At 29.5% G+C, this 26,616-nt stretch overlaps 1 protein-coding gene across 2 annotated transcripts in view; it reads right to left on the bottom strand.

The window, feature by feature from the left end:
* Positions 1-26,616, bottom strand: part of LOC135800687 (calcium/calmodulin-dependent protein kinase kinase 1) — a 38,120-nt gene that overhangs the window by 5,572 nt on the left and 5,932 nt on the right. The window contains exons 2-5 of one of the 2 annotated variants that reach the window (XM_065313995.1): positions 10,994-11,184; positions 5,963-6,065; positions 3,513-3,976; positions 3,278-3,396 (exon numbers count right to left, since the gene is read on the bottom strand). In XM_065313995.1, coding sequence (XP_065170067.1) covers positions 3,278-3,396; positions 3,513-3,976; positions 5,963-6,065; positions 10,994-11,012 — 705 coding nt within the window. In that variant the 5' untranslated portion in view covers positions 11,013-11,184. Of the gene's footprint in view, positions 1-3,277; positions 3,397-3,512; positions 3,977-5,962; positions 6,066-6,527; positions 6,816-10,993; positions 11,185-26,616 lie in introns of those variants that run through there. The other variant, XM_065314002.1, reaches the window with a different exon arrangement.

The following is a 26,616-nucleotide window of genomic DNA, read 5'->3' as shown; positions in this document are numbered from 1 at the left end:
ATCGCTTTTGTAGTTTAAGAGATATTAATTGTGAAAATCGTCGAAAAAAGTATCAAGCACCCAGCGGCAATTTTTTTCTTAAGATTGAAAATTTTATCTCTTAGATATCCGTTTCAATAGCCTATCTTGTAAGAGAATAGTCTGTAGATTAAGACGCTGCGATCGGATCTTCATTATCTCTCTTAGTTTACGAGATATTCGCAATTGAAAAAATGGGCAAAATTTGAAAAATGTACTTTTAGCACTTTTAGTCGCGTTTTTTCGGCCTTTTACTTGCAGGAAATATATATATTTTTATTTTTATCTGATGAAATTTTCAATCTTTCATAATCAGCGGTCGTTGGTTGATATCGCTTTTAATTTGAGAGATATGAATTTACTGAAAATCGTCGAAAAAGTATCAAGCATACCCCTTGGCAATTTTCTTAAGATGTAAAATTTTATCTCTCAGATTTCCGTTTTAACTACTTTTGTCTTATAGAGAAGTCCGTAGATTAAGACGCTGCGATCAGATCTGGTATCTCTTTTAGTTTACGAGAGATATTCGCGATTGAAGAAAATCATCGAAATCGCAAAATGTCACTTTAGCACTTTTAGTGGCATTTTTGAACCTTTTACTGTTGGAAATATATATTTGCGGCATATTTTTATCTGATAGAGGAATTTTCCAATCTTTCGCATCAGCGATTCGTTGGTTGATATACGCTTTTAATTTAAGAGATATGGTGCACGAAGAATCGTCGAAAAAAAGTATCAAGCACCCGCCAGCGTTTTCTTAAAATAAATTTCATCTCTCAGATTTCCGTTTTAACATCTATCGCATAGAAAATGGTCCGTAGATTTAGATGCTGCGATCGGATCTTGATTATCTCTTTTAGTTTGCAGAGATATTCGCGATTGATAAATGAGCAAAAATTGATAAATGTCACTTTTTAGCACATTTAGTCGCGTTTTTTCGACCTTTTACTGTAGGGAAATATAATTATGTTATATTTTTATCTGATAGAGAATTTTCCAGTCTTTCATAATCAGCAATTCGTTGGCTGCTATCTCTTTTAGTTTAAGAGATATGAATTTTTGAAAATCGTCGAAAAAAAGTATCAAGCACCCCCCCTTGGCAATTTTTTCTTAAGAAATTAAATTTCATCTCTCAGATTTCCGTTTTAACTGTCCTATCATATAGAAAATAGTCCGTAGATTAAGACGCTGCGATCGGATCTTAATTATCTCTTTTAGTTTACGAGATATTCGCGATTGAAAAAAATCGTCAAAAATTGAAAAATGTCACTTTTTAGCACTTTTAGTCACGTTTTTCGCCCTTTTACCCTTCGATATTTAATAATTTTATGTTTTGATCTAATAGAGAATTACTTAATCTTTCCTAGTCTGTAATTTACTGGTTTCTATCGCTTGTAGTTCGGAAGATATTCACTATCAAAAAACCTCGAAAAAGATTATTAAGCACCCCCCCTTGACAATTTTTTTCTTAGCAATTCAAATTTTTTTCTCTTAGATTTCCAAATTAACTATCTCATTATACAGGGAATGGTCCGTAAATTAACGCCTTGAGATTCGTTCCTTTCTATCTCGTTTAGTTTGCAGGAAAATCGATTTATTTGCCATTTATACAACAAAAAACACAAGACACTCAACAAAAAATCAAAATTCCTCTAAAATAACGATAAAACTTGATCCGATCAAAAAAATAGCCTTAATAAAATATAAACAATCAAAATAAGTACCAATTTTCAATCTCTTATTTACTATTTATCCTAACCTCATATTTTTTATGTTGTAATTGCGTTTTAATTGTGTTTTAATGTTTTTCGTTATTCTTGTAATAAGAATGTAATACACTCGTTATTTTTAGTTAAAACGCATGAAAATCAATGTTTTAGCCCACGCACAGGTTCTCAGCCCTGCGTCACACACAACCCTTGTCAGAATCAACCCTAATAAAATATTCCGGTACATAAATAAATAACATGTGCTTTCAAATGCTAAAATTAATAATACATTTTGTTTTGTTCCAAGAAATTGTTGTTATTGACGTCTGGACACAAATAAACATTGTTTTTAATAAAAATGATAAATTGTTATTGTTTTATTTATGAAAAACTAAGAATTTTTCAATAAAAAAACATAAACCAGTGAAAATTTCATTTTTATAAATTTTAATTGTTAATAATTATGATATAAACAAATAAATAGTATATTTGTTTAAACCATCTTATAACTCCATTAATTATCTTCAATTTAACTTTTTATTTATTTATTTATCTGAATTATTAACAAAGTTATCGCAATTTTATTAAAATAATCACTAACTCATCTTCAAACGCCTATAACTTTAAGGTTATGTAAACTATACTAACACCACTTTCACATCTCATACCTGCACTCATCCTTATCCTTTTCATAAAAAAATAACAACAATATCTTTAATACTTTCCGAGTTATTCAACTTTTAACAAACAAAAACAACAACCTTCCTACAATAAAACCCCAACATTTCACCTCTCGTGTATAATCTATATTTAGGCAACTTTAACGTCACTTCACGTTGAATCCTGTTGCTTGCGCTTGGCCTACACACATGTCCTTCGCGTTTATCACGCTCGCGTGCTCGTAAACGCTTCTATTTTTAGGGTTAGCCTTTGTTTACCTCCACATCTTGCACTGACTAAACATTTCCTAAACATTTTCTATGTTTTTCTGCTTTGTTTTCAAAATAAATACGTTTTATAAATAAATCTTAATCAATTCTGATGTTTAGTTAATTGTGTATTTATTATACACAGTTAAGGTTACGTCAACGTATAAAAATCAACCCTTATCATTTGCTATAATCACGCGAATATAAACTGCGCATTAATTTCGAGGTAATTACTGAGAAACACGCAAAAATTATTCAAAATTAAAGAGAATTATGATTTTTTATTTCAAATTGCGATAACTCATGAACGATAAGAGATAATTTAATAAGTAATACGTCATTCGATAGAGGGATAGTTATATTTTAATGTTTTGTAGATGGCGTTAGTGTCACTAACATAACCTCAACGTAATACGCGTTTAAAGGCATTGTAATTTTTGAGCAAATTTTCAAAATTAAAACCTTTGTAACCTTTGACACAAAAACGATAGAAAAACCAACTAAACGTCAAAATATGCGCGTTAAAAAGTTCTTCAAAATGATACTAAACACAATAATATTTAATATTTTTTTGTATGACAAAACAGCAAAAAACTGGTCAAAATTGCGTCAAAAACTCACCTGTCCAATAGAATCCTTAAGTTTATATTGATTCAACTGCAAATACATCCCACTTCTCTCAATAGAAACACGCCTTGACTCTCTCAAAGGTTGCCTCTTCCTACTACTCCTTGGTGATCCTGCAACAAAACAAAAATAATAATAATTTCTTTAAAAACACAAAAAACACAAAAAAATCAAAAATCTTCAAAAAATCAAAAGAAAAAATATTAAAAATATATAAATAAAAATTTACCTGTGGGACTTCCATACGGGGAAAACGGACAATTCGGAAATATCGGCCTTGACCCATTCCCGGCGCCTCCACCACCACTCCCATTACCACTCGGCGGGCTATCAGCCACCGCCAAACTTTTCGATTGCGTCAACAGCCCTAATCGAGGTTGCACCCTTAACCGCGGTGGTTTCACCTCATCACCCACACCTACATCCTCATTCTCACTTGTGGTGATAGTAGTCGTAGTAATGTTGTTATTCGCTTCCGAAGGCACTTTTTCTGTTGTTATTTTTGTTTCTGTTTGTTTTGGTTCGTTTATCACAGCGGCAGGTGCACGGGTAACGTCATCGTCATCTGTGAGCCCCATTTTGATACAAGATGGCGGCGTGGTGATGTCCGGGAGCTTGATGGAGGTCACCTTGAGTGCTTGTGGCTGCAAATCCGTTTCTTTTGGTTTCAATTCTACTTCTACTGCGGTGTGTCTAGAAGAGATGCAGAGTGAATGTGTGAGACGGGCACAGTGAATATAATTACACTATGAAATTAATAATAAATTAATAATAAATAAATAAGAAGAATTAATTTTTTATAATTTTTTAATTTTTAATTTATTTGTCGATATTTTTGGTGTTTATGTGATGAATATGAGTTTATCACTGAATTGTTTTATCTTTCGAGGGTAGAGTTGAAGGTAGGTTGTATGTTGGAGGGGTGTTATCAGTTGAGTGATTATGTGTGATGTGTGAGTGTGTGTGTGTGTGTTCAGTTTTAGCGAAAAGGTTAAAGGGTTCAATGCGTCCGGTGGTAACTATCGACCTTATCGATTCGGGATATTGCAGGGGAATGAAAAAAAATGTGAAAGGAATGAAAGGGGTGCAAATTCACTCAGATGGAAATAGTGTCTATGAAGACTTTGCTTTTTTAATTATTTTTTTTAATTGGTTATGGGTCTGTGCAAGTTTTTAATTGTGGAATGATATTTTGTTGATTTTTTGCAAAATAACTGTCAAGAATAATTTAATTTTACTTTATTTGTTAATAATTTTATAGTTTATGTTATTATGTATATATTGGATTTAAATTTTTGTTTTTATCTCTATTAGTTTTTGAGTTATTTTGATTTTTGTTTTGTTTTTGATTTGTACTTAAAATATGTAATTTTTCACTTAATTTGTTATAACTTTTGAACGGCCAAACATATAATATTCTTATTTCGCATATATAATCTACATTAAATCACCTTTCCAACGGTGTATTGATTATTAATTTATTATAATTATTGTTAAAGTTATAAGCACAGAAAATATGAAAAAAATGTATTTACAGCAAAACAAAAACTTTACTTTGGATTTTTAATATTTATCAGCAAATTACCGTCAAAATACTGCAATATTTCAAAACTATTATTAATTTATCTTAAAGTCCTGTTAATTATCTCCTTATATTCCCAAATTTGTTTATTTATCTTCGCTAGTTTCAAAATTATAACACTTTTTATCATCTATAGCAAAATTTTGCATTTTTTTTACTTTAACCTTAATATCTCAAAAACTGCAACACGCACAACACTTTATTAAACTCCAAATTAATCTCTATTAAATTTACTATCTATTAAGATTTAAACTATTATTCCACTATAATAATTACCTGAGTTATCACTCCGCAAACAATTTATTCCTAATTTAATTTTCACTTCAACTTTAAAACACTTTAAACAATACTAATCTCTTAAATATTCCAACTCAAAATAAAAAATAACATATATTTACTCAAGCCAAATATATTACCACAGCAAACACAAATTAAAACATGTTCCAGTCGTTCTCACACGTAATTACCGCCTTAAGTACGTGTTATTCAAGAATTATTCACTTCGTGCGGAATTTCGCTAATTGTTTTCGACAACAATCAACAATAAACTATTAAACACGGATGATTAAACACTCAACTCCACCTCACAACTTTCACCCAAACCTTTAGTCACTCTGTGACATCATAATTTATGTTCAATATTAACATATAATATAAATAAACGTTAATTACTCCAAAAAGTAATAAAAACAGCTTTAAAGTGTAATAACACTGAGGATATCCCGCCAAAACCAAGAATAACCTATAAATGAATTAATTTTATCACTTTAACTTCCTGTAGGTATAATTATCATCAAATAATCAAAGAAAAAAACAAATTAAAACAAAAATAAACAAAATTTTTACTTTAGGCAACATCCAGTCATGCATTTGAGTATATTTGGTTGCCTATATACATCATCCACTCATATATACAAAAGAATAAATAGAATATAACAAAAATTCTTTAAATTTTTACTCTAGACAACATGCAGTTATTCTTAAATGTATATTTGGTTGCCTATATACACACAATCACAAATAAAACCAATAAAATTTAAACTGATATCTATTGTATTGTGTTTGATGACGGAATAATGTAAATGATGATTGATTACCTTGGTATTTCGCCGATTTTGGGCGCGCGTGGCTTCCGGCAGGCGCACGCCGCCGGCGGCGTCGGTGACGGCGAAGCGGCGGCGGCGTCTTGCCACGGGCTCGCTGCAACAAAAAAAACACACATCACAACATTAATAACAATCCAATAATAGCGCACATAGGTCAATAATGTTCATGTTATCACTGTGGTTATCAATATTCGGAATACACTTCAATCATTACACATACACTCCTTACACTCAACTATAGGCAACCAGTAATTCACCACGTCATACACAATGTTAGTCTAAAGATCAGATGATGATCCGCAACCCAATACACATAAATTTACATTTTTTTAAATTAAATTTCTATTAATTTATTTGATAAATAATTAAAACTAATTTTATTTAGTTTTAATGCTTTGTGAGATAATATTTTTCACGTCAACACTCATCACACTTACTATTCACTCAACTATAGGCAACCAGTAAACCACCACGTCATACACACTATTAGTCTGCATTTATCCGCAACCCAAATAACAAAAATTTTAATTTTTTGTGAAAAATTGTAATAAATTACCTGATAAATAATTAAAACTAATTTTATTTAGTTTTTATGCTTTGTGAGATAATATTTTTCACGTCAACACTCATCACACTTACGAAATACACTAAATTGTAGATAATTCGTGTCGAGTTGCGTCTGAGTTGTCTTGTTATCTCGATGTGAACATCAGCATTAACCCGCGTTGCGCGTATCGTGAATAAAACATTTTTATTTAAATAATTCTCTCGCGCTTGTATATTATATTTAATTATTTATTTTAATGTGTGAATGTGTGCGGTGCGCAACTTGACGACGCCATAGTTCACGCTGGACTGACGCTTGAAACATGCAACACGCCACACACGCGGCTAAATAATAAAATGTTCAATATTTTATGTTTTATGTTTTTGACGTTGTTGTCGGTATTAATCGCTATGTTTATAAATATAGAGGTGAAAGAATGAACATGTTATAATAATAATAATAATATAATAATAATAATATTAATATTATAAATTATTAGTTGGTGTGGTATTTATACCCGGTTTGTTTCGGAATTATTGAGGTTTGATGATTTTTTGATTTTTTTTGTGTTTTTGTTGGTTTGTGACGTAATAACTCAATTGTTTATGGTTTGTTTAATTATTGAAATAGGTCACTAGAAAGGTAATTTAATTGTGAATAATATAGTTTTTATTTTGTTGTTTTTGAATTATTTGTTTAAAAGATACCGGCGTTTGAATAAATAATTTCGTGTGAAACAAAAAAAATTATGTTTCATGCATTATTTTACTAAAATGCATATAATTCCTGAACTATATATGATATTAAGTTGATCTTTTTGGGGATTAATTAACAATTAAATTATCTATAATATACATTAAAACTAAATAAACACAAATTCATTATTGTGGTGGTAATTAATGTTTAAAGTTAAAAATTATTAGAAAAACGTTATTTTTTCTTTCGATATAGTAATTTTGCTGTATTGTAACACACTTACTAACAATTTTATGAAATACTGAAAACATGTATTCGAAAGAGAATTTAATGCTAAATAAGATGGTTTTTATTTGGATGCAATTAAAAAGTTAGTTTAAAAGATATCCGCAATTTAATAAATATTTAGCCAGAATTAAAAAAAAATCAAGTTTTAAGCAATATTTTACTAAAATTCTTATAACTTTTAAACAAAACAAGATATCAGAATAAATTTTATTGTGATTTATAAACAATTAAATTGTTTATCTACTACATAAAAATTTTGCATATTATTTTTAATATTTATAAGAGTTTCAAATGTTTAAAGTTTATATTACAACAAAAAAACTTAATTTTTGTACAAAAAAATCAAAATAACACTCAAATAATAACAAAACTTTAACAACAAAAATACACAATAAATAAACAATTAAATAAACAATATATTTCTCTTTTTATTAAATGCTTAAAACAAATTCTACTTCAATTAAAACCGTTTTAAAGCAAAAAAAACACTCGAATTTCTCGCAAATCTTCAACTTGACTCTCAATTATTTCATAACAAGTGGCGTATATTATTATTTTAATATATTTAGAACGCACACAGACTCCTAATATCATGAATCACGAATTGTGCACAGTGCACGCACGAATAAGCACCGAGATATTAACTTCCAAGAGCCCCTTTTGGCGTGTTTAAAACATGAATCAATAGCGTGCACATTGAGATTTCATATTAAGAACGGCGATATTGTAAAATATTTAATTATAGCTTTTCTAAATCTAATTGTTGCTTTCGATCTGTGTCACGTATAATATACTGTAATGATATTTGTTTGTCATTACGCAACCGAATTAGTTTTAGATGTCCACAGGCAATTGATATAAACATAAATATAGAGATAATTATAGGTTAGGTTATGTTGGGTTGTATTGGGTAAGTTGGGTAATATGGGAGTGTGAGTTTATGAGTTGTGGTGTTAGTAGCGCCACCTATGAGTGAATTAATGAATGAATGTTGAATATTGAAGAATTTGTGGTTGGGAGTTGGTGGAATGGAAGAATAAGAGTGTAGACAGAATATACATTAATTATTATGAATGAGTCAATGTTATTCAATGAGTTAATCAGTGAGGAATGTTGTGAATACATTTAAGTCAATAATATTCTATAAATAGATAGGTAATTTAACTAAATGCGTATATGGTGTATTTATGTTCGTTGATTGGTGGTATTCTTTTCGTTTTTTTAATATTACTCGTAAACTATTTATGTTATAATAATAAATTTTACATAGATATGTTAAGAATTAAATTATACATAATAATAATTTTAGATTTTGTTGATTAGATTAATAAATAAAAAGTTATTAACAATTGAAGTTGAAAATTGTAAAAACTAGTATGTTGATTTTAATTTGCCTGTAACTTAATAAATAAAATAGTTATCAACTTGAATTTTAGATTGTACATTAATAATTTAATTGTGAATAGATTACTGAAAAGATTATTCAAATTTATTAATTTTTTGTTGAGTTATTACAAAAAAACTATATAATTGCAGAGTTATTCGATAATTTTTATAAAATAATATGCAGTGTGTCATTAATTAATTAATAACTAATAAATTTTATGCATGGTATCAATAATTTTAACATAAGTTTATTTAGTATTAAATTCTGCATCTATTTTAAAAAAGATGGTGTAGATTTATTAACTACACAAAAAGTTATTATCAATTATAATTGAAAGTTGTTAAAATTTGTCTTTTGATATTAGTTGGTCTGTAACTTAATAAATACAGTAGTTATCAACTTTTTGTATGTATATTAATAATTTAATTGTGAATAGATTGTTGAAAAGATTATTCAAATTTGTTAATTTTTTGTTGAGTTATTACGGAAAAACTAGGTAATTGCAGAGTTATTCGACAATTTTTCTAAAATAATATGCAGTGTGTCATTAATTAAGTTATAACTAATTAATTTTATGCATTGTATCAATAATTTTAACATAAATTTATTCACTATTAAATTCTGCATCTATTTTATAAAAGATGGTGTTGATTGATTAATTACACAAAAAGTTATTAACAATTAAAATTAGATTTAGTAATAATATGACAATTGGCATAAAATGCTCCATAACTATTGATAAGAAAATATTATCAATAAAATTTAGGTACAATTTGGTAGAGAGATAAATTACGAATACATTAGTGAAGAAATCATTAAAATAACTTAATTAGTTTTCGAGTAATTAACAAAAAACTAACGCGATGAAAATTTCTCAAAGCAAATTCAACGATAACTCAAACAAATAAATAACGTAAATACAGAATCTTTAACATTTTCAATCACATCTCCAATTGAATTTAATTTCTCATTTCCCAATTCATCATTCATCATTCACCATTCCTCACTCACAATTCACAATTCCCAATTATCAGTTAACAATTCAAGTTTACTCAAGAGTTCAAACTCAACTTCCACCTCCACTTCAATCGACAACTCGAAACTCATCACCACAAACAGAATCAAAATCTCTTAAGATTTAAATAATTAAAATGCATTTTTATGCACTTAAGTCAGCTTAACTTAACTTAATTCAACTTAACTTAAGTGAATTTAAGTAATAAATTGTGCGTTTTATTATGCACTCGAATTTGCATACGTTTTAAGTCAAAACACATTGGAAACGCTAAAAATGCCTATAATGTAACTTAAGTTAAGTCAAGTCGACTTAAGTACGAGGAGTAAGAGAAACGCGAGAGCATGATAATTGCAGACGACATTGAAATATTCAACAGATCAACTCGTCGGCCTTCCTTGATGCGACCATAAAATAGTCATTCACGTCTACATTATTTTTAAATAAATAAATTATTTCTATGTTGTTAAATTTATAATAATTGAAAAATATTTTTATGAAAAATTAATTAAAATTAATATTAAACAGAAATTATTTAAAAATTTGGTAATATTTATTGTTAATTTTTTATTGATTAAAATATTTGAGTGTGATATAGTATATTGTAGGTTAATCATAACCTAAAATATTCAGATTTTTGTTTTCTTATAAACAAATGCAAATAACTCATAAACTAAAAGAGATACAAGTTTGAAATTTGGTAGACATATTGTTTATAATATGTTTAAGTTATTTTAATTAAAAAATTAATAAAAATCAACCCTTAAAAGGGTGAAATCAGAGCTTGAAAGTAAATTGGAAAGAGAATTTTTAGTGTAAACTTCAAAGTCAAATAACTCTTAAACTATTTAAAGTATTGCAACCAAACTTACACAATGTATTTATGCAACCCTTAACTTCATTCCCCATCAATTTTATTGTGATAGAAGTTGCTTAAGTTAAAATAATTACAAAAATAAATATTTTACACGTAATTTATCCCAATTGTTGCTTTAGATGATGATTGATATGTCAATTAGTGCACGATTTACAGTTTTTCGTTTTTGTTAATAACTTAATAATAATAATATTTAATGTATAAATAATTACCATGTTGAAGCGTAGCCATGACGATCGCCACCAGTCATTGAATGATCCTTTTTCTTAATTCTTTATTTTAGTTCCACTTGCAAATAAATTCGTTTTTTGAATGATTTCCGTGAAAATATCGATGTTTATTTATCGTTGTGGAATTGGGTAATAATAATTTCTGTTGGTGGATGAAGTAATAGTGGAATATCCTGAAACAAAGAAGAAAAATTACAAATTAATTGTGATATTGTAGAAAAATGTTTGTAGTTAGAGTAGAAGTAGTGTAATCGTTAAGTTTTTTGCTTATAACTTATAAACTAATTAAGATATTATTATTATTTCTTCAGGAATATATTAAGTATTAAATAATGTATTAAATTATGTAAAAACTTTGTTAATAACTATATATTATCAAAAGTTATAAAGGATTTTCTATGTGATTGTTATTTTTTTACAAAACAAAGTTTAATTGTTAATAACTATTTATGTAATTACATATTTAACATGATCTTTACACAATTTGATGTAGAATTTATTAGTAAACAATTTTATTAAAGAAATTCAAGTTTATAGCAGATAGTTTTTAAATTATCCGCTAATTAAGATGCGGTTTGATTGCATAACTCACCGAAAAATGAGATAAAGCGAAAAAAGTTAGTTTTTTCTTAATTACTCAAGAACCAATTAACGTAGAAGTATGATTTCTCCAACAATCAATTAAGTATTAAATTCTACATCAATATTATCAAAAATTTTAAAGATAACTAGTTTATATCAAAATTTATAAGCAAATTTGTAAAAATTTTTATTAATTTCACTAGACTAAATTTAATTGTTAATAACTTTCTTTGGAATACATCTACCAACAAATTGAAAACGTAGTTTAATTAGGAATTTATCTTTTAACCTATATGTTTTTAAATTATAACAATAACTTAAATAGTTTGGGAGTTATTCAAGAAAAACTCAATAAACACACTTTACTTTCCTCAAAAAGTCAAAAAATGCAAAAATAATCTTTATTTATTAATATTTTTGATTATTTTTCCCTTTATCTATCCAAACATTATTTATTTACATTGATAAATATAATAATTCAGTTTGCTTAGTGTTAAAGTTTGCTCCCGTAACATTTTCTTTGATTTGTTTAGACAGCCGAGAAGCAAAACGAGGAAAAAGAGGAAGAAGTGAGTCAAGTTATATTCGCGCCGCAGAATTCAGTTTAAGATTTGGGGCGGCTGGTGGAGGCGGCAATTTGAGAGTGGCAAACATTTACTTTTCGTACTTTGTCAGCTTCCACACGTTTTCGTCGGTGCGTTCGTGTTGCCAATCGAATCTTTTTTTAGCCTCGGACTGAACTCGCAGCAATGTATTTTTCTTCAGCGGGAAACTTTCGCAATGGAGGAAAAACCCACGACGACATCAAAATACATCCGAGCAGCAGAACCTTGACTTTGTTTACTGTGTTTTTATTTTGATTTGTTTTTGTATACGGAATCAAATAAATTTCTATAGCGGAGTGTTTATTCAGACTGAGTTTGAAAGAAAAATATTTTGCTTTGATTAATTAGTTAATTACTTGGAAATGGGTAGCGGTAGAATAATTTTGTTTGTTGATGTTAATAGAGAATTTAATGGGTAATCAGCTAGAGAAGAAATTGTTTTTGTAGGTTATGTAAATTTTGAGTTATTTAAAAAATAAATTCAAAATGCAAATTTGTGATTTTTTCATTTCTGTCAGTTATTTATTAATAACTGTACAACTAATTGAGATAAAACAATTATTATTTCACCAGCTGATAGTAAATTAAATTTTGCATTTATCCCAGTATTAAATTTGTCAAAAGTTGTAAAAACCTCAAAGTTATAAACAAAATAAAATCGATTTTGAGCAAATTTATTCTAAAAACTTTCTTTTTTCCTGAATTACCCGGTATATATTAGCATAATTTATTATTTTATAACTCAATAATAAGCACAATTTAATTCTCAATAAATGACAGTAAAAATCAGCTTCCTACCTTATCAGCTTAAAAAGTTATTAATTTTTTAAAATTACAAGACAAATTTTTAATCAAAGCGTGTTTTATTAGTTTTTAATTAATAACGTAAAAACAAGATAAGTTACCCTAACAAACCTCCGGTCTATGAATCTATGATAAATTTTGCATCTTCTAACGTTAAGAACATGTAAATAACAGAAATAATAATAAAGTTATAAACAAAACAAATTCAATTTTCTTACAAAACTTCAAAACTTCCACTGGTTTTTTCTTGATTACTCTGTATATAAATAAGTTATAAACAATTTTCAACCTCAAACTAACGCAGAATTAAATCCTTTACCAATATATGCAAACAAAATAATTTTATCTTTATTACTCTTCAAGTTATTAATTAATTACTAAATTTCCGTAATTCATATTCGCACATATTCCTCTCCTCATACTTTTAAAGGTTATGTTGATTTAACAAAATCAACTTCCGGTGTTACTTCAGTGTAACTGATATTGGCATCATGTATTTGTATTTCCATTCGCCGTCCGCACTGATGTGTGCGTGCACCGAGCATTTCCCATTTTCCAATTATCCGGCAATTTCGCTGCAAATACTGTGTAACGAGTGAAACGAGTGAAAGCACGTCGACGGGTAATCGATTAAATGCGGCTGCAGCGTTGGAATTCCACTTTACAATAATCAAAACGTCAAAAACACCCGAAAAATAAAAATCAACAAAAAAATTTATTTAAAAAATTTAAATTTTATTATTTATTTAATTCTAAGTTATTTTCTTCTTCTTCTTCTTCTTTTGTAGGCATATTGCCTGTTCCTACTTCAGACAGGGTTTAGGTGGTCGCTCCATCTCTTTCGGGGTCTTCCCAGGGATCGCTTTCCCCTTGGCGATTTGTCCCTGGCTATTCGGACTATTCTGGTTTCGTCCATCCGTTCTATGTGTTCGTTCCACTCGATTTTGCGTCTTTTGCACCATTGTGTTATGTCTTCTATGTTGTTGCACGCTCTTCTGATGTCTTCGTTCTTTATCCGGTCGAGCAGTGTTTTGCCATCTATGTTTCTTAGTGTCCTCATTTCCGCGGTGGTGAGCAATCTCTGTGTGGTTGTCGTCTCTGCACGCGTTTCTGCCGAGTATGTAAATATGGGCCTGACTACTGCCTTGTAGATGGAAACTTTCGTCTCTGTTCTTAGATGTTTGTTGTCCCAAATCGTGTTCCTTAGGCATCCTGCTATTCTCAGGCCCTTTTCAACTTGCTCTGCTACTTCTTTTTCCACTCCTCCACTGCTGGATATGTTTATACCAAGATATCGGAACTCGCTCACTTGTTGTACGATTTGTCCATCGACTTCAAGTTTGCATCTTATTGGATGTGGTGCGATGACCATGCATTTGGTTTTTTCTGTTGCTATCTCCATGTTGAGGGCTTTGCTGGCAATGTTAAACTGGTGAATCATGCGTTGTAGGTTGTCTTCGCTATCGGAAATTAGCACGGCATCGTCCGCGTAGCACACAACTTTCAGCTCTTTCCCCCCCATCTGGTATCCTTTACAGCGTCGGACTCTTGCAATTATCTCTTCCATGATGAAGTTGAATAGCAGGGGGCTTAGGGAATCGCCTTGTCTTACCCCTGTTCCTACTTTTATGGGGTCTGTGCGTTGTTCGGCTATTGCTAGTTGCAGTTCGTTGTTGTTGTAGATGTCCCTTATAGTATTGATGATATCAGATGCGATGTTTCTTTTCGGAGTATGCTGGTTATGTCTTGGAGCTGCACTCTGTCAAACGCTTTCCTTAGGTCCACGAAGGAAAGAAAAGCCGGTTTGTTCCACTCCACGGCTTTTTCCTTCACCTGTCTTATTATGAATATTGCGTCGTTACAGGACCTTCCTTTCCTGAAGCCCTGTTGTTCGTCTGATAGTGTGGTGTGTGCTAATATCTTGTTCGCTAGTAATCGAGTTGTTAGTTTCAGGGTGGTGTTTAGCAGAGCTATTCCTCGATAGTTGGATGGTTCTTGCTTATCTCCTTTCTTAAACATCATTATTAGTGTGCTCAATTTCCATTCAGTTGGTACTCTCTGATGCTTCAGGATGATGTTGATAAGTTTCGTAATTTCGGCCGCGAGCACTTCTTCGCCGTATTTCAGGAGGTCATTGGGTATTCCGTCCGGGCCACTGGCTTTTCTGTTTCTGAGTTTAGCGAGTTCTGTTTCCACCTCAGATATGCTTACTATGGTTGGTTCATCAGGTTGTATGTTGACTGAGATATTAGGTTTCTCCTGGTTTGTGTCCCGGTATAGATGTTTGATGTAGTTTATCCAGGTCTCTTTGTCTATTCCCTTTGCTTGTACCAGTTCTGTGAGCTCTTTTCTCTGGTTTCTTATGGTCTTCCATACTGTCTTTTGGGTTCCATAGAAGTCATGTTCTAGTTGTTTTGAGAAGATCCTCCAGTGTTCGGATTTCGTCTTCCGTACTAACTCGTGCGTTTCTCTGCGGATTTGTTTGTAACTTTCGTATGATTCTTGCGTTCTTTGCGTGAGGTGTTGAATGTGTGCCTGCTTTTTTCCTTGCATTTCATTTTGATTTCCTCGGTGAACCATGGAGTTCTCTTAGCAAAAGGATTCGGTTTCTTGATGATCTTCCTGCCTAGCGCTTCTTCGGCAGCCTGTTGTATGTTGCTTTTCAGCCTTTCCCATGCCGTATCAACGTTATCTCCTTCTTGTATGTTGTTGTTTGTAACTTTCTCCTTCAGTCTGTTTGCATATAGTTCTCTGGTTGTTTGGTCAGCTAGTCCTTCTGTTTTATTTTTGTGCGCTCTTCGCATGTTTTTGCTTGTTTCTTTTGGAGGGATATTAGTCTCAGCTTCCCAATCACGAGGGCATGATCGCTTCCTATGTCTGCCGAGGTTAAGCTTCTTACATCTAATATGCTGGTTGGTGGAATTACTCGGTTTGTCACAATGAAGTCGATTGTTGATGTGTGTCCCCTTGAGTTACAATACGTGTGTTTGTGTTGTTGTTTGTGTTCGTAATATGTGTTATTTATTCGTAGTTCGTTGATTGTGCATAGGTTAGTCATCAGCGTTCCATTTTCGTTTTCTGTTTCCTCGTTGAATCTCTGCTTAACTCCGGGTATGATTCTGTTGCCAATCCTTGAGTTAAAGTCTCCTAGGATGATAGTCGCTTCGTTCTTATGGCTGTCTAAAACATGTTGCAGTGAGTTAAAGAATTCTTCTCTTACGTCTTGGGGTCTGCAGTTTTCTGGAGCGTAAATACTTATAATGTTGGTGCGTTTCCTGTCTAGCAGCAGTTTTGCGTGTATTATTCTGGCTGAAACGTACGTGATGTCTATAATGTGATCTACTAACTTTTTGTGAAACATGATTGCGACTCCTTTTTTTGCTCGCTCGTTCCTCTCTACACCGCTGTATGCTAGTAGATAATCTCCAACTACTGCCTGACCTTTTCCCTTTTTCTTAGTTTCTTGAAGTGCGCAGATATCAATGTGGTGGTTTCTTAATTCTTGCTCCATTTCTTGGTCTCTTCTGTTGAGCGATTTTATGTTCCATGTGGCGATTTTAAGGTTATGTTTTTGTAATCTTCTCTTTGTCCGTGTACTTTGCTTGGGTTGTCGTCGTTGATCTGTCCGTAACCGAGGCCCTTGTCTGGTTCTATGAGCACTGATGTTTTTTACGTAGGGTAGGTCGCTGGCCTCACCCTACAACCCTCCTTCTTTGTCCGGGCTTGGGACCGGCGTCGGTGTGTGATGCAGCGACGGCGAAGTTTTTGTTGAATAATAAAAAAATGTGAAGCACAACCAGATGGACAGATGTTGCACATGTTTGTTGTGCGTACTCGTAGAAATGTGAAATATGTATGACGCACGGGGAATTTTAATATTACACATGGAGTTTTGTTAAAATGCAAAGTTTTTTCAATTTAAATAATAAATATGTTGATTTTGTGTTGTTTAGTGAAAATTTTAGGTTTTTATCTTTATTGGTTTAGGAGATATTGAGGTTTAAAGTTTAAGTCGTCCGCGCATGCGCGTTAAAAATTATAGTTGAGTGAATGTATTACTTTAACATGTTATAAAATTTCAATAATTAATAATTTTGCATTAAATAAACAAATTGATATTTTTATTGTTTAAATAAATAAATAATATTATTATTAACAATTTAGTGAAAACCCCACTTAAATATCTTTATTAGTTTAAGAGTTATAGCAAATTTAAGTTTAAGTCATTCGCGCATGCGCGTCAAATGTCTATATAATATGAATATACTTTCACTATACGTTCCCCTATGCACCACACCTAACCAATCCCAATCTCCCTAGTGGGCGGAGCAAATATTTACATTTTTACCTCTCTCTCCGTTGTTATCATACTTAAATCAAAATTTCCACCGCAAATATTTGTTTCTTACTGAACTCCCTAACTCCGCGTGTATTTAGTGATGTTTAGCGATGTTTTAAACATAATCCGCCGCCGTAAAGCTAAATTGTGTGGCACTTGACATTTAAATCGACGCTGGCGCGCAGCTAATTCCAACATCAACATTTGCTCGGCCACGTAAACAAACTGGCAACTTTGTAATGCCGCGTGCTTGTTTGTTGTTTCTGCAAAACGCTAATTAAAACATATTTCGACGCGCGTAAATAATTTAAATGTTTTTTGTGTGCGGGCGCGCGGGTGGTGCATGAGCGATGCCAATTCGGAAGAGTGGAGGAGAGTGGAGAGATACTCGCGTACGGGACATCTAGCGCAGTGTGGGGGCGGCGAGTCAGCGAATCGATAATTTTGGGCAATTTCCAGCGCGCTCACAAAGAAACTAACTAGGATATCCTACTGCATTACTTTTTTTACGTCTTTGTGAAATACGTGCGGAGAAAATTAAATTCTAAACTAAAATATAATAAAATTTTTTTATTAAAAGCCGGATAATAAAATATTTTATGCAGATATATTAAAAATATTATGCGGAGAATATACAGAGTGTTATTATAAATATTTTAGTGAAAGAAAAAATTTAATATCTTTATTAGTTTAGGAGATATACGCGATTAAAGTTTAAGTCAGGTTGGCTTAAGTTAAGTCAAGTCACTACTACTGCAACCCGCGCGACGCTACGCGTGAGTGTGGTAGTGGTAGTGCTACACTGCTACACTGCTACACTCACTTACGTCACATCGCGTCACGTAGCGTACGCTCACACTACTCGTACACTCACGCTCACTCAACCAATCACAACTCGCTTAGTAGGCGGAGCTCCCGAACCTTTCACCCTAAATATCTCGCTTATTTATGAACATATAATCCTAATTATTTCGGATTTGTAATGTGACAAGGCACATTTACATCCTGTCCTCTCCCGATGACATTTCCGGGCATTGCGAATGTTTTGCACTGCAGAACTGCACAGGCGGCATAATTTATGAGCGTCCTAATGAAATTCCCGAGTCACATTATTGTCAAATACCAAAACGTCAATACGTAGAATATATGATGATGCATCACACTTCCGGTTGAGTTTGTAGGTTGTGTTCGGGAAGTATTTTTAGGTTAGGAATGTAATTGAACAGAAATCTGAGTTTTCGTGTGAAATACAAGAAGAAGAAGAGAATATGAGGAATTGAGAGTAGGATTGTTTTTGTTTTTGTTTGTTTTTGTCTTTGGCTGAGAGCGAGCATCGGAGGACGCCTTTTGTTTTGACGACGTGTTTTATTTCCCGACTTAAATTACTATTCTTAATTAAATATCTGAAGTGTTTGTGTTTCAATGATATTTTTGTTTGGTTTTTCGAGGATTACTCGAGAACGCAAAATGTTAGAGTAGTGATTCTTTCGGGAGGTTATTGTGTATTAAATTGTGTATCTTTTACAATATTTAATTGTAAAATAAAATTGTTATTTACTTTGTTATTAATAAAATAATAATGATTTGTAGTAATTTTTAGTTAATTTTGTTTTGATTTGCTTATAAAACGTAAAATATTCATTGAATCGTGGTGAAATCTTGATAATTAGACGCAGAATTTATTTGGGAATGGATTTGTGAAAAAAAATTGTTTATATCTATGTTGGTTACAAAATTATTAACAAAAAACTATGAAGAAATATTTTTAGTGTAAAGGTTAGTGTCGTGTTTGGTTTATGTAAGCTTTACCGGTCTACAACTAATGATTATCATGTTTTCTTGTAGTTTTTTGTTAATAATTAATAAACTAAAAGAGATATTACAATTATTCTTGCGTCAGTCGATTAAGTATTAAATTCTGCATTATACCTCATCAAAAATTTAAAATATATCATTAATATACTGAGTAATCGGTAAAAAACTAAATACTTTAATAAATTTTCCAAATTTATTTTTATTTAATCAATAAATAATATAAATATAAACTTTAAAACTTAAAATTTTGCTATCATTAATACAAAATTTAATTCTTAATCATCCTACGTTAAAACGATATAAATATCTCTTCTAGTTTAAAAGTTATTAATAAAAATTCAATAAAAATCAACAATTCATTAATTTTAGACCGGTATACTGCACTTATCATAAAAACTAATTATATTTTCTAGAAAAATCATGCGTAATTTATCAAAAACTAACAATCACGCATAGTTATTACCCTCACTTCAAGAAAGCAATAACAACGAGTTGTAAATTATTATGTAAATTGTTTAAACAACATTTGCGTCGCGGCTGTTTTGCGGTTGTTTTCCACTCGTTTGCGATTTTAATAAGAAAATAAAAAGCGAAATTACGCTAATTGCAAATAAGTGGCTGGTATTAATTTATTCATTATCATTACCAACATGACTTGCACGGCACTGTAATTTAACGTTGTTATTTTTGCATTTATTTTGCATATTCGTGCTAATTTTTTATAAAAATAATAATTATTAATTATTTTTAATGTGAAAATGAATAAATTTTGATACTGGTGCTCCGCCCATTTACTATAGTGTTATTGGTTGTAGTTCACGTTGAGGTTATGTTAATATTGCGCATGCGCATGACGCATTGGCCAGTATAAAGTTAGAACGTAATTTTTATGGAATTTTGATTTGTTTTGCTTATAAAACATAAAATATTTATTGAATCACGATGAAACTTTGATAATTATACGCAGAATTTATTAGAGAATAGATTTATGAAGAAAATTTGTTGATATTTATGTAAATTACAAAATTATTAAGAAAAGACTAAGAAAAATCAATAATAAATCATTTTCAGTAAATTTTGTTTAATTTTGCGTATAAAACATATAATATTGATTAAATCAAGATAAAACTATGATAATTAGACGCAGAATTTATTAGAGAATGGATATATGAAAGAAAATTGTTTATATCTATGTTGATTACAAAATTATTAACAAAAATGTAAGAAAAAACAAGTCTCTCTTAGATTTAGAAATTGTTTTTATTAAGTTTGGTTTTGTTTTGCTTATAAATCATAAAATATTCATTAAATCACGATGAAATTTTGACAATTAGAAGCAGAATTTATTTGAGAATCAATATGTGAAAAAAATTTGTTGATATCTATGTTAATTACAAAGTTATTAACAAAAACTCACATTATTGTCAAATAGCGAAACGTCAATACGTAGAATATATGATGATGCATCACACTTCCGGTTGTGTTTGTAGGTTGTGTTCGGGAAGTATTTTTAGGTTAGGAATGTAATTGAACAGAAATCTGAGTTTTCGTGTGAAATACAAGGAGAAGAAGAGAAATGAAGGAATTGAGAGTAGGATTGTTTTTGTTTTTGTTTGTTTTTGTCTTTGGCTGAGAGCGAGCATCGGTGGACGCCTTTTGTTTTGACGACGTGTTTTATTTCCCGACTTAAATTACTATTCTTAATTAAATACCTGAAGTGTTTGTGTTTTGATGATATTTTTGTTTGGTTTTTCGAGGATTACTCGAGAACGGAAAGGGTTAGAGTAGTGATTCTTTCAGGAGGTTATTGTGTATTAAATTGTGTATGTTTTGCAATATGTAGTTGTTAAATATAGTTGTTATTTACTTTGTTACTAATAAAATAAAAAAATATTTGTAGTAATTTTTATTGAGTTGCATTTTGTTTTGCATATAAAACGCAAAATATTCATTGAATTAAGATGGAACTTTGATAATTGGACGTAGAATTTATTTGGGAATGGATTTGTGAAAAAAAATTGTTGATATCTATGTTGATAACAAAATTATTGACAAAAAACTAAGAAAAATCATTTTTTGTGTAAAGGTTAGAGTTGTGTGTGGTTTATGTAAGCTTTACCGGTCTATGCCTAATGATTATCATGTTTTCTTGTAGTTTTTTGTTAATAATTAATAAACTAAAAGAGATATTACAATTATTCTTGCGTCAGTCGATTAAGTATTAAATTCTGCATTATACCTCATCAAAAAATTTAAAATATATCATTAATATACTGAGTAATCGGTAAAAAACTAAATACTTTAATAAATTTTCCAAATTTATTTTTATTTAATCAATAAATAATTAAATATAAACTTTAAAACTTAAAATTTTGCTATCATTAATACAAAATTTAATTCTTAATCATCCTACGTTAAAACGATATCAATATCTCTTCTAGTTTAAAAGTTATTAATAAAAATTTATCAGAAAACATTTATTCATCAATTTTAGACCGGTATACTGCACTTATAATAAAAACTAATTATATTTTCCAGAAAAATCATGCGTAATTTATCAAAAACTAACAATCACGCATAGTTATTACCCTCACTTCAAGAAAGCAATAACAACGAGTTGTAAATTATTATGTAAATTGTTTAAACAACATTTGTGTCGCAGCCGCGGTTGTTTTCCACTCGTTAGCGATTTTAATAAGAAAATAAAAAGCGAAATTACGCTAATTGCAAATAAGTGGCTGGTATTAATTTATTCATTATCATTACCAACATGACTTGCACGGCACTGTAATTTAACGTTGTTATTTTTGCATTTATTTTGCATATTCGTGCTAATTTTTTATAAAAATAATAATTATTAATTATTTTTAATGTGAAAATGAATAAATTTTGATACTGGTGCTCCGCCCATTTACTATAGTGTTATTGGCTGAAGTTTACGTTGAGGTTATGGTAATATTGCGCATGCGCATGACGTAGTGGCCTGTATAAGTCAGATCGTAATTTTTATTGAATTTTGTTTTGTTTTGCTTATAAAACATAAAATATTGATTGAATAAGGATAAAACTTTGATAATAAGATGCAGAATTTATTTGAGAATAGATTTGTAAAAAAAATTTGTTGATATCTATGTTGATTACAAAATTATTAAGAAAAAACTAGGAAAAATCAATATTAAATCATTTTTAGTAAACTTCGTTTTATTTTGCTTATAAAACATATAATATTGATTAAATCAAGATAAAACTATGATAATTAGACGCAGAATTTATTAGAGAATGGATATATGAAAGAAAATTGTTTATATCTATGTTGATTACAAAATTATTAACAAAAATGTAAGAAAAAACAAGTCTCTCTTAGATTTAGAAATTGTTTTTATTAAGTTTGGTTTTGTTTTGCTTATAAATCATAAAATATTCATTAAATCACGATGAAATTTTGACAATTAGAAGCAGAATTTATTTGAGAATCAATATGTGAAAAAAATTTGTTGATATCTATGTTAATTACAAAGTTATTAACAAAAAAACTACAAAAAAACAAATTTTTGCATATTTTTCATCCAAAAAATTATATTAACCAATTATTTTTAATAAAAACAAATAACTTTTAACCCAAAAGCTCCTCCCATGTGCTGTCACATTAACTTTAAGGTTATGTTATGTTAATGTTGCGCATGCGCATCACGCACTTCTCTCTATAAGGTTAGAATGATTCTAAAGTAAAAACGCGACCGTTAGACGAGTTGAACTCAATGTGGAACTGATTGATTGATTGATTGATGTGTCGTCTTCAACACGCGACATGTTAGAATGGCGGAGAAAATTGAATTTACGAGCGTATTTTGATTTTTCAATTCTTCGCGCGTCGCATGCGTTCCGACTGCGTTCCAGTAAGCGCGGCGTACGTTTTTTTATTTATTCGCTCGAAATGGATCGGAATGAGTGCTGGTGTCGGCAGTCAATACAGAATACCAAAGATGGATGATTTTATTGTTGGTTATTATTTCAGCTATTTTGTTGTGCATTTTATGTTGATAAATTGAAAAATGTGAAAATTTTTGAGTTTTTTGTTTGTTTTTTGTTGATTACTCAGTATATAAATTTAATTTTTGTGAAGAATAAATTAATATAGATGTAGAATTTTATGAGGAATTTTTGTGAGTGATCAGAATTAGTTTATGTTAATTAGTTTTTGTTTAATTAATTAAAAACTAATGGTTGGAATGTGCATGTGTAGTGTCACGGTGTAAAACATGTTTTTTGTTGATTTTTTGTTAATAACTTGGTCATTTTTAGAGATAGAGTGGATGTTTTTTTATTAAACGATTCAGAATTAAATTCTCTATCAAAGAATAAAAAGTTTGTATTAATTTATTTAATATTTATTTAGTTATAAACAAAATAAACTTTGTTTTTAAAAATTTGTGAAAATTTTTACAATTTTCATATTAATTTTTTATTTATATTGTTTATAAACATTATTTATATGTTTTTTTATGTAGAATTTTATTGGCAATCTATTTTTAAAAACAAAATTAATTTATCTCTATTAGTTTTTTAGTTATTAATTAAAAACCAATCAATTGCACTGACATATATAGTATATGTGAAGGAAAACGGTCCAAATAATAAGAAATTTAAATATATTTTAGTTATTTATAAATAACTCTGTTGTTTTTAAATAAAATATAACATGTTTATACATCATTCGATTCCTCATTAAATTCTGCATCTGATTATATAAACATTTTGCAAATTCCATTAACAAACAGTTATTTATAGATAAAACAAAACTGACCTTTAATTATTTACTAAAATGTTCCTATTTTCGCGTTTACGTGGAAAATAAAATATATTTTAATAAAATTATAATTGCAGTATATGCAGAATTTAATATTAAATCAATTCCTGAAAAGCAATTAATGATATCTCCATTAGTTTAAAAGTTATTAATAAAAAACAAATACAAAATTCATTTCACCGAACTTTAGACCGGTAAAGTTCACTTATGCTATATTTATACCTCAATATTCTATATTAAATTGTTTTTTCACGAATATTGTTGAATAACTCAACCAATTAAAGTGACATAACAACAATATTTGCACATGGCAATTCTACATAAATTCCGCATCCAATTATATTATTTCAACGGTTATATAAACAATAGATAATAAATTATTAACCAAAATAAAACAAATTTATATAAAAAATCAACAAAATCACTATATAACCTCTCATAACTTCAAAAATAAATCAAAACCTAATCATTTTTATAAATAATTTATACATATACAATAATATATGCTCGCAAGTTGCCTAAAAACAACAATTTCCTCTCTTTTTTCGTGTTTTCGCATTTTCTCCGCTAGTGTTATTGTTTTCAGCGTTGGAAAAACAAAATTCATATCGCATTATAATCGTATCATCATACACGCGCATCTGTATGTATCTGTATCTATCTGTCTATCTGGGTCGGCATAATCGGCGTGTTATTCCGATCAATAACGCTTCAATAATTTACAAACAGCGCACAACCACTCAGCGACAACGACTCACGTTCGATACATATTCGATAGATAGTTGTATATCATCGTCAGCGTATGAGAATATTATGATAATCATCATTATCATCAGCCTAGGATCAACAAACATTATTAAATCGGAATTTATTAGTGAAATTTATAGAAATCACGTATAAGAATTATAAATGGATTGTGAAAATGGGAAATAGGTTTAGTTTTTGTTGATTACTCAAAACTAATTAAGATATTGGAATGATTTTAATGGACTGGATAAAGGAATAATTTTTGTATTGAATAGTGAAGAGATTTTGGTGATAGCTATTTTGAATCAAAAGTTGTTAACAAATAAAATAATAGTTTTAATTTTTTTGGAAAATGTAACTTTAAATGTTAATAACTTCTTTGTAATATATTATTTATATATAATTGTAATATATTATTATATTATTATTGTTTTTTATCAAGTAGATAGAGAATTTAATTCTTAAAGTATTTCTGAAAGGAAAATGTGTCAAACATTAATAGTTTTTGTGTTATTCGTTAATTAGTGTGACGCGTCCGAACCTAAACTCTTCACTCAAACGAAATTGTTTAGTTTTTAATTAATTACTCAAAAACTAATGAAGATATTACACTGATTCTTTCACTAATCTATTCAGAATTAAATTCTTATCTAACACAAGCACTTTCATAATGATAACATGTTGTAATCAATAGTTACAATCAATTTTCTCTCAATTAATTATTATTTTCAAAAGTCAACTTTAATCCATCATAACTAATTAACTACTAATCAAATCAACATCATAATACCCACAAATCACGTAAAATTTAATAACTTATCAACTCCTAAAAGAATCATTATCCTATCTATAATAGTTTTTGAGTAATAAACAAAAAACACACAAAAAACACACAAAACAAAAACACCGCAATAATCCCAACACATCTATTTTGTCATCAATTTGGTTACATTGATTCAACGCGCAAATCTATTAATAAACCCATTTGTGGCGTGCGGTGGTGTGATAATTTCTAATTGATCAACTACTCTCAATACACATTGTACACGCATTTGCTCTGCATTGGTATAATTGGCACAATGAAACAACAAAACAAAATTTAAATTTTGTCGCGAATATCTACGCAGTTAATTCAATTTCATGTTTACTACAAGTAGGTACGAGAATAAAAAGAAAAGACAAGTAAGTAAGCAAATAAAAATCTAATCGATATTCATATTTACACTACAATGTCGTAGGTACTCGTAGAATTGATTTTCTGCAACTTTGTTTTCTTCAACAATAGTAAAGTAAATCATATGCAACTTAATTTCTTAGTGTTAGATGTCGAATGGAAAAATGTGAAAATTTTTGAGTTTTTGTTTGTTTTTGTTGATTACTCAGTATATAAATATAATTTTGGTTCAAAATAAATTAATATAGATGTAGAATTTCATGGGGAATTTTTGTGAGTGATCAGAATTAGTTTATGTTAATTAGTTTTTGTTTAATTAATTAAAAACTAATGGTCGGAATGTACATGAGTAGTAAAACATGTTTTTTGTTGATTTTTTGTTAATAACTTTGTCATTTTAAGAGGTAAAGTGGATATTTTTTTATGAGACGATTCAGAATTAAATTCTCTATAAATATATGAAAATACTGTATTTATTTATTTAATATTTATTTAGTTATAAACAAAATAAACTGTCTTTTTTAAAATTTGTGAAAATATTTACAATTTTCATAATAATTCTTTGTTTATATTGTTAATAAACATTGTTCATGCGTTTTTCGATGTAGAATTTTATTGTTAATCTATTTTTAAAAGCAAAATTAATTTATCTCTATTAGTTTTTTAGTTATTAATTAGAAACCAATCAATTGCACCGACATATATAGTATATGTGAAGGAAAACGGTCCAAA

The sequence above is a fragment of the Atheta coriaria genome, unplaced genomic scaffold (genome assembly GCF_025399875.1).
Source record: "Atheta coriaria isolate IRGN ID8LTWV9N9 unplaced genomic scaffold, Caltech_Dcor_3.1 hic_scaffold_2_pilon, whole genome shotgun sequence".
NCBI lineage: Eukaryota > Metazoa > Arthropoda > Insecta > Coleoptera > Staphylinidae > Dalotia > Dalotia coriaria.
Note: the sequence above shows the minus strand (reverse complement) of the source record. Positions and strands in the feature narration are given on the sequence as shown.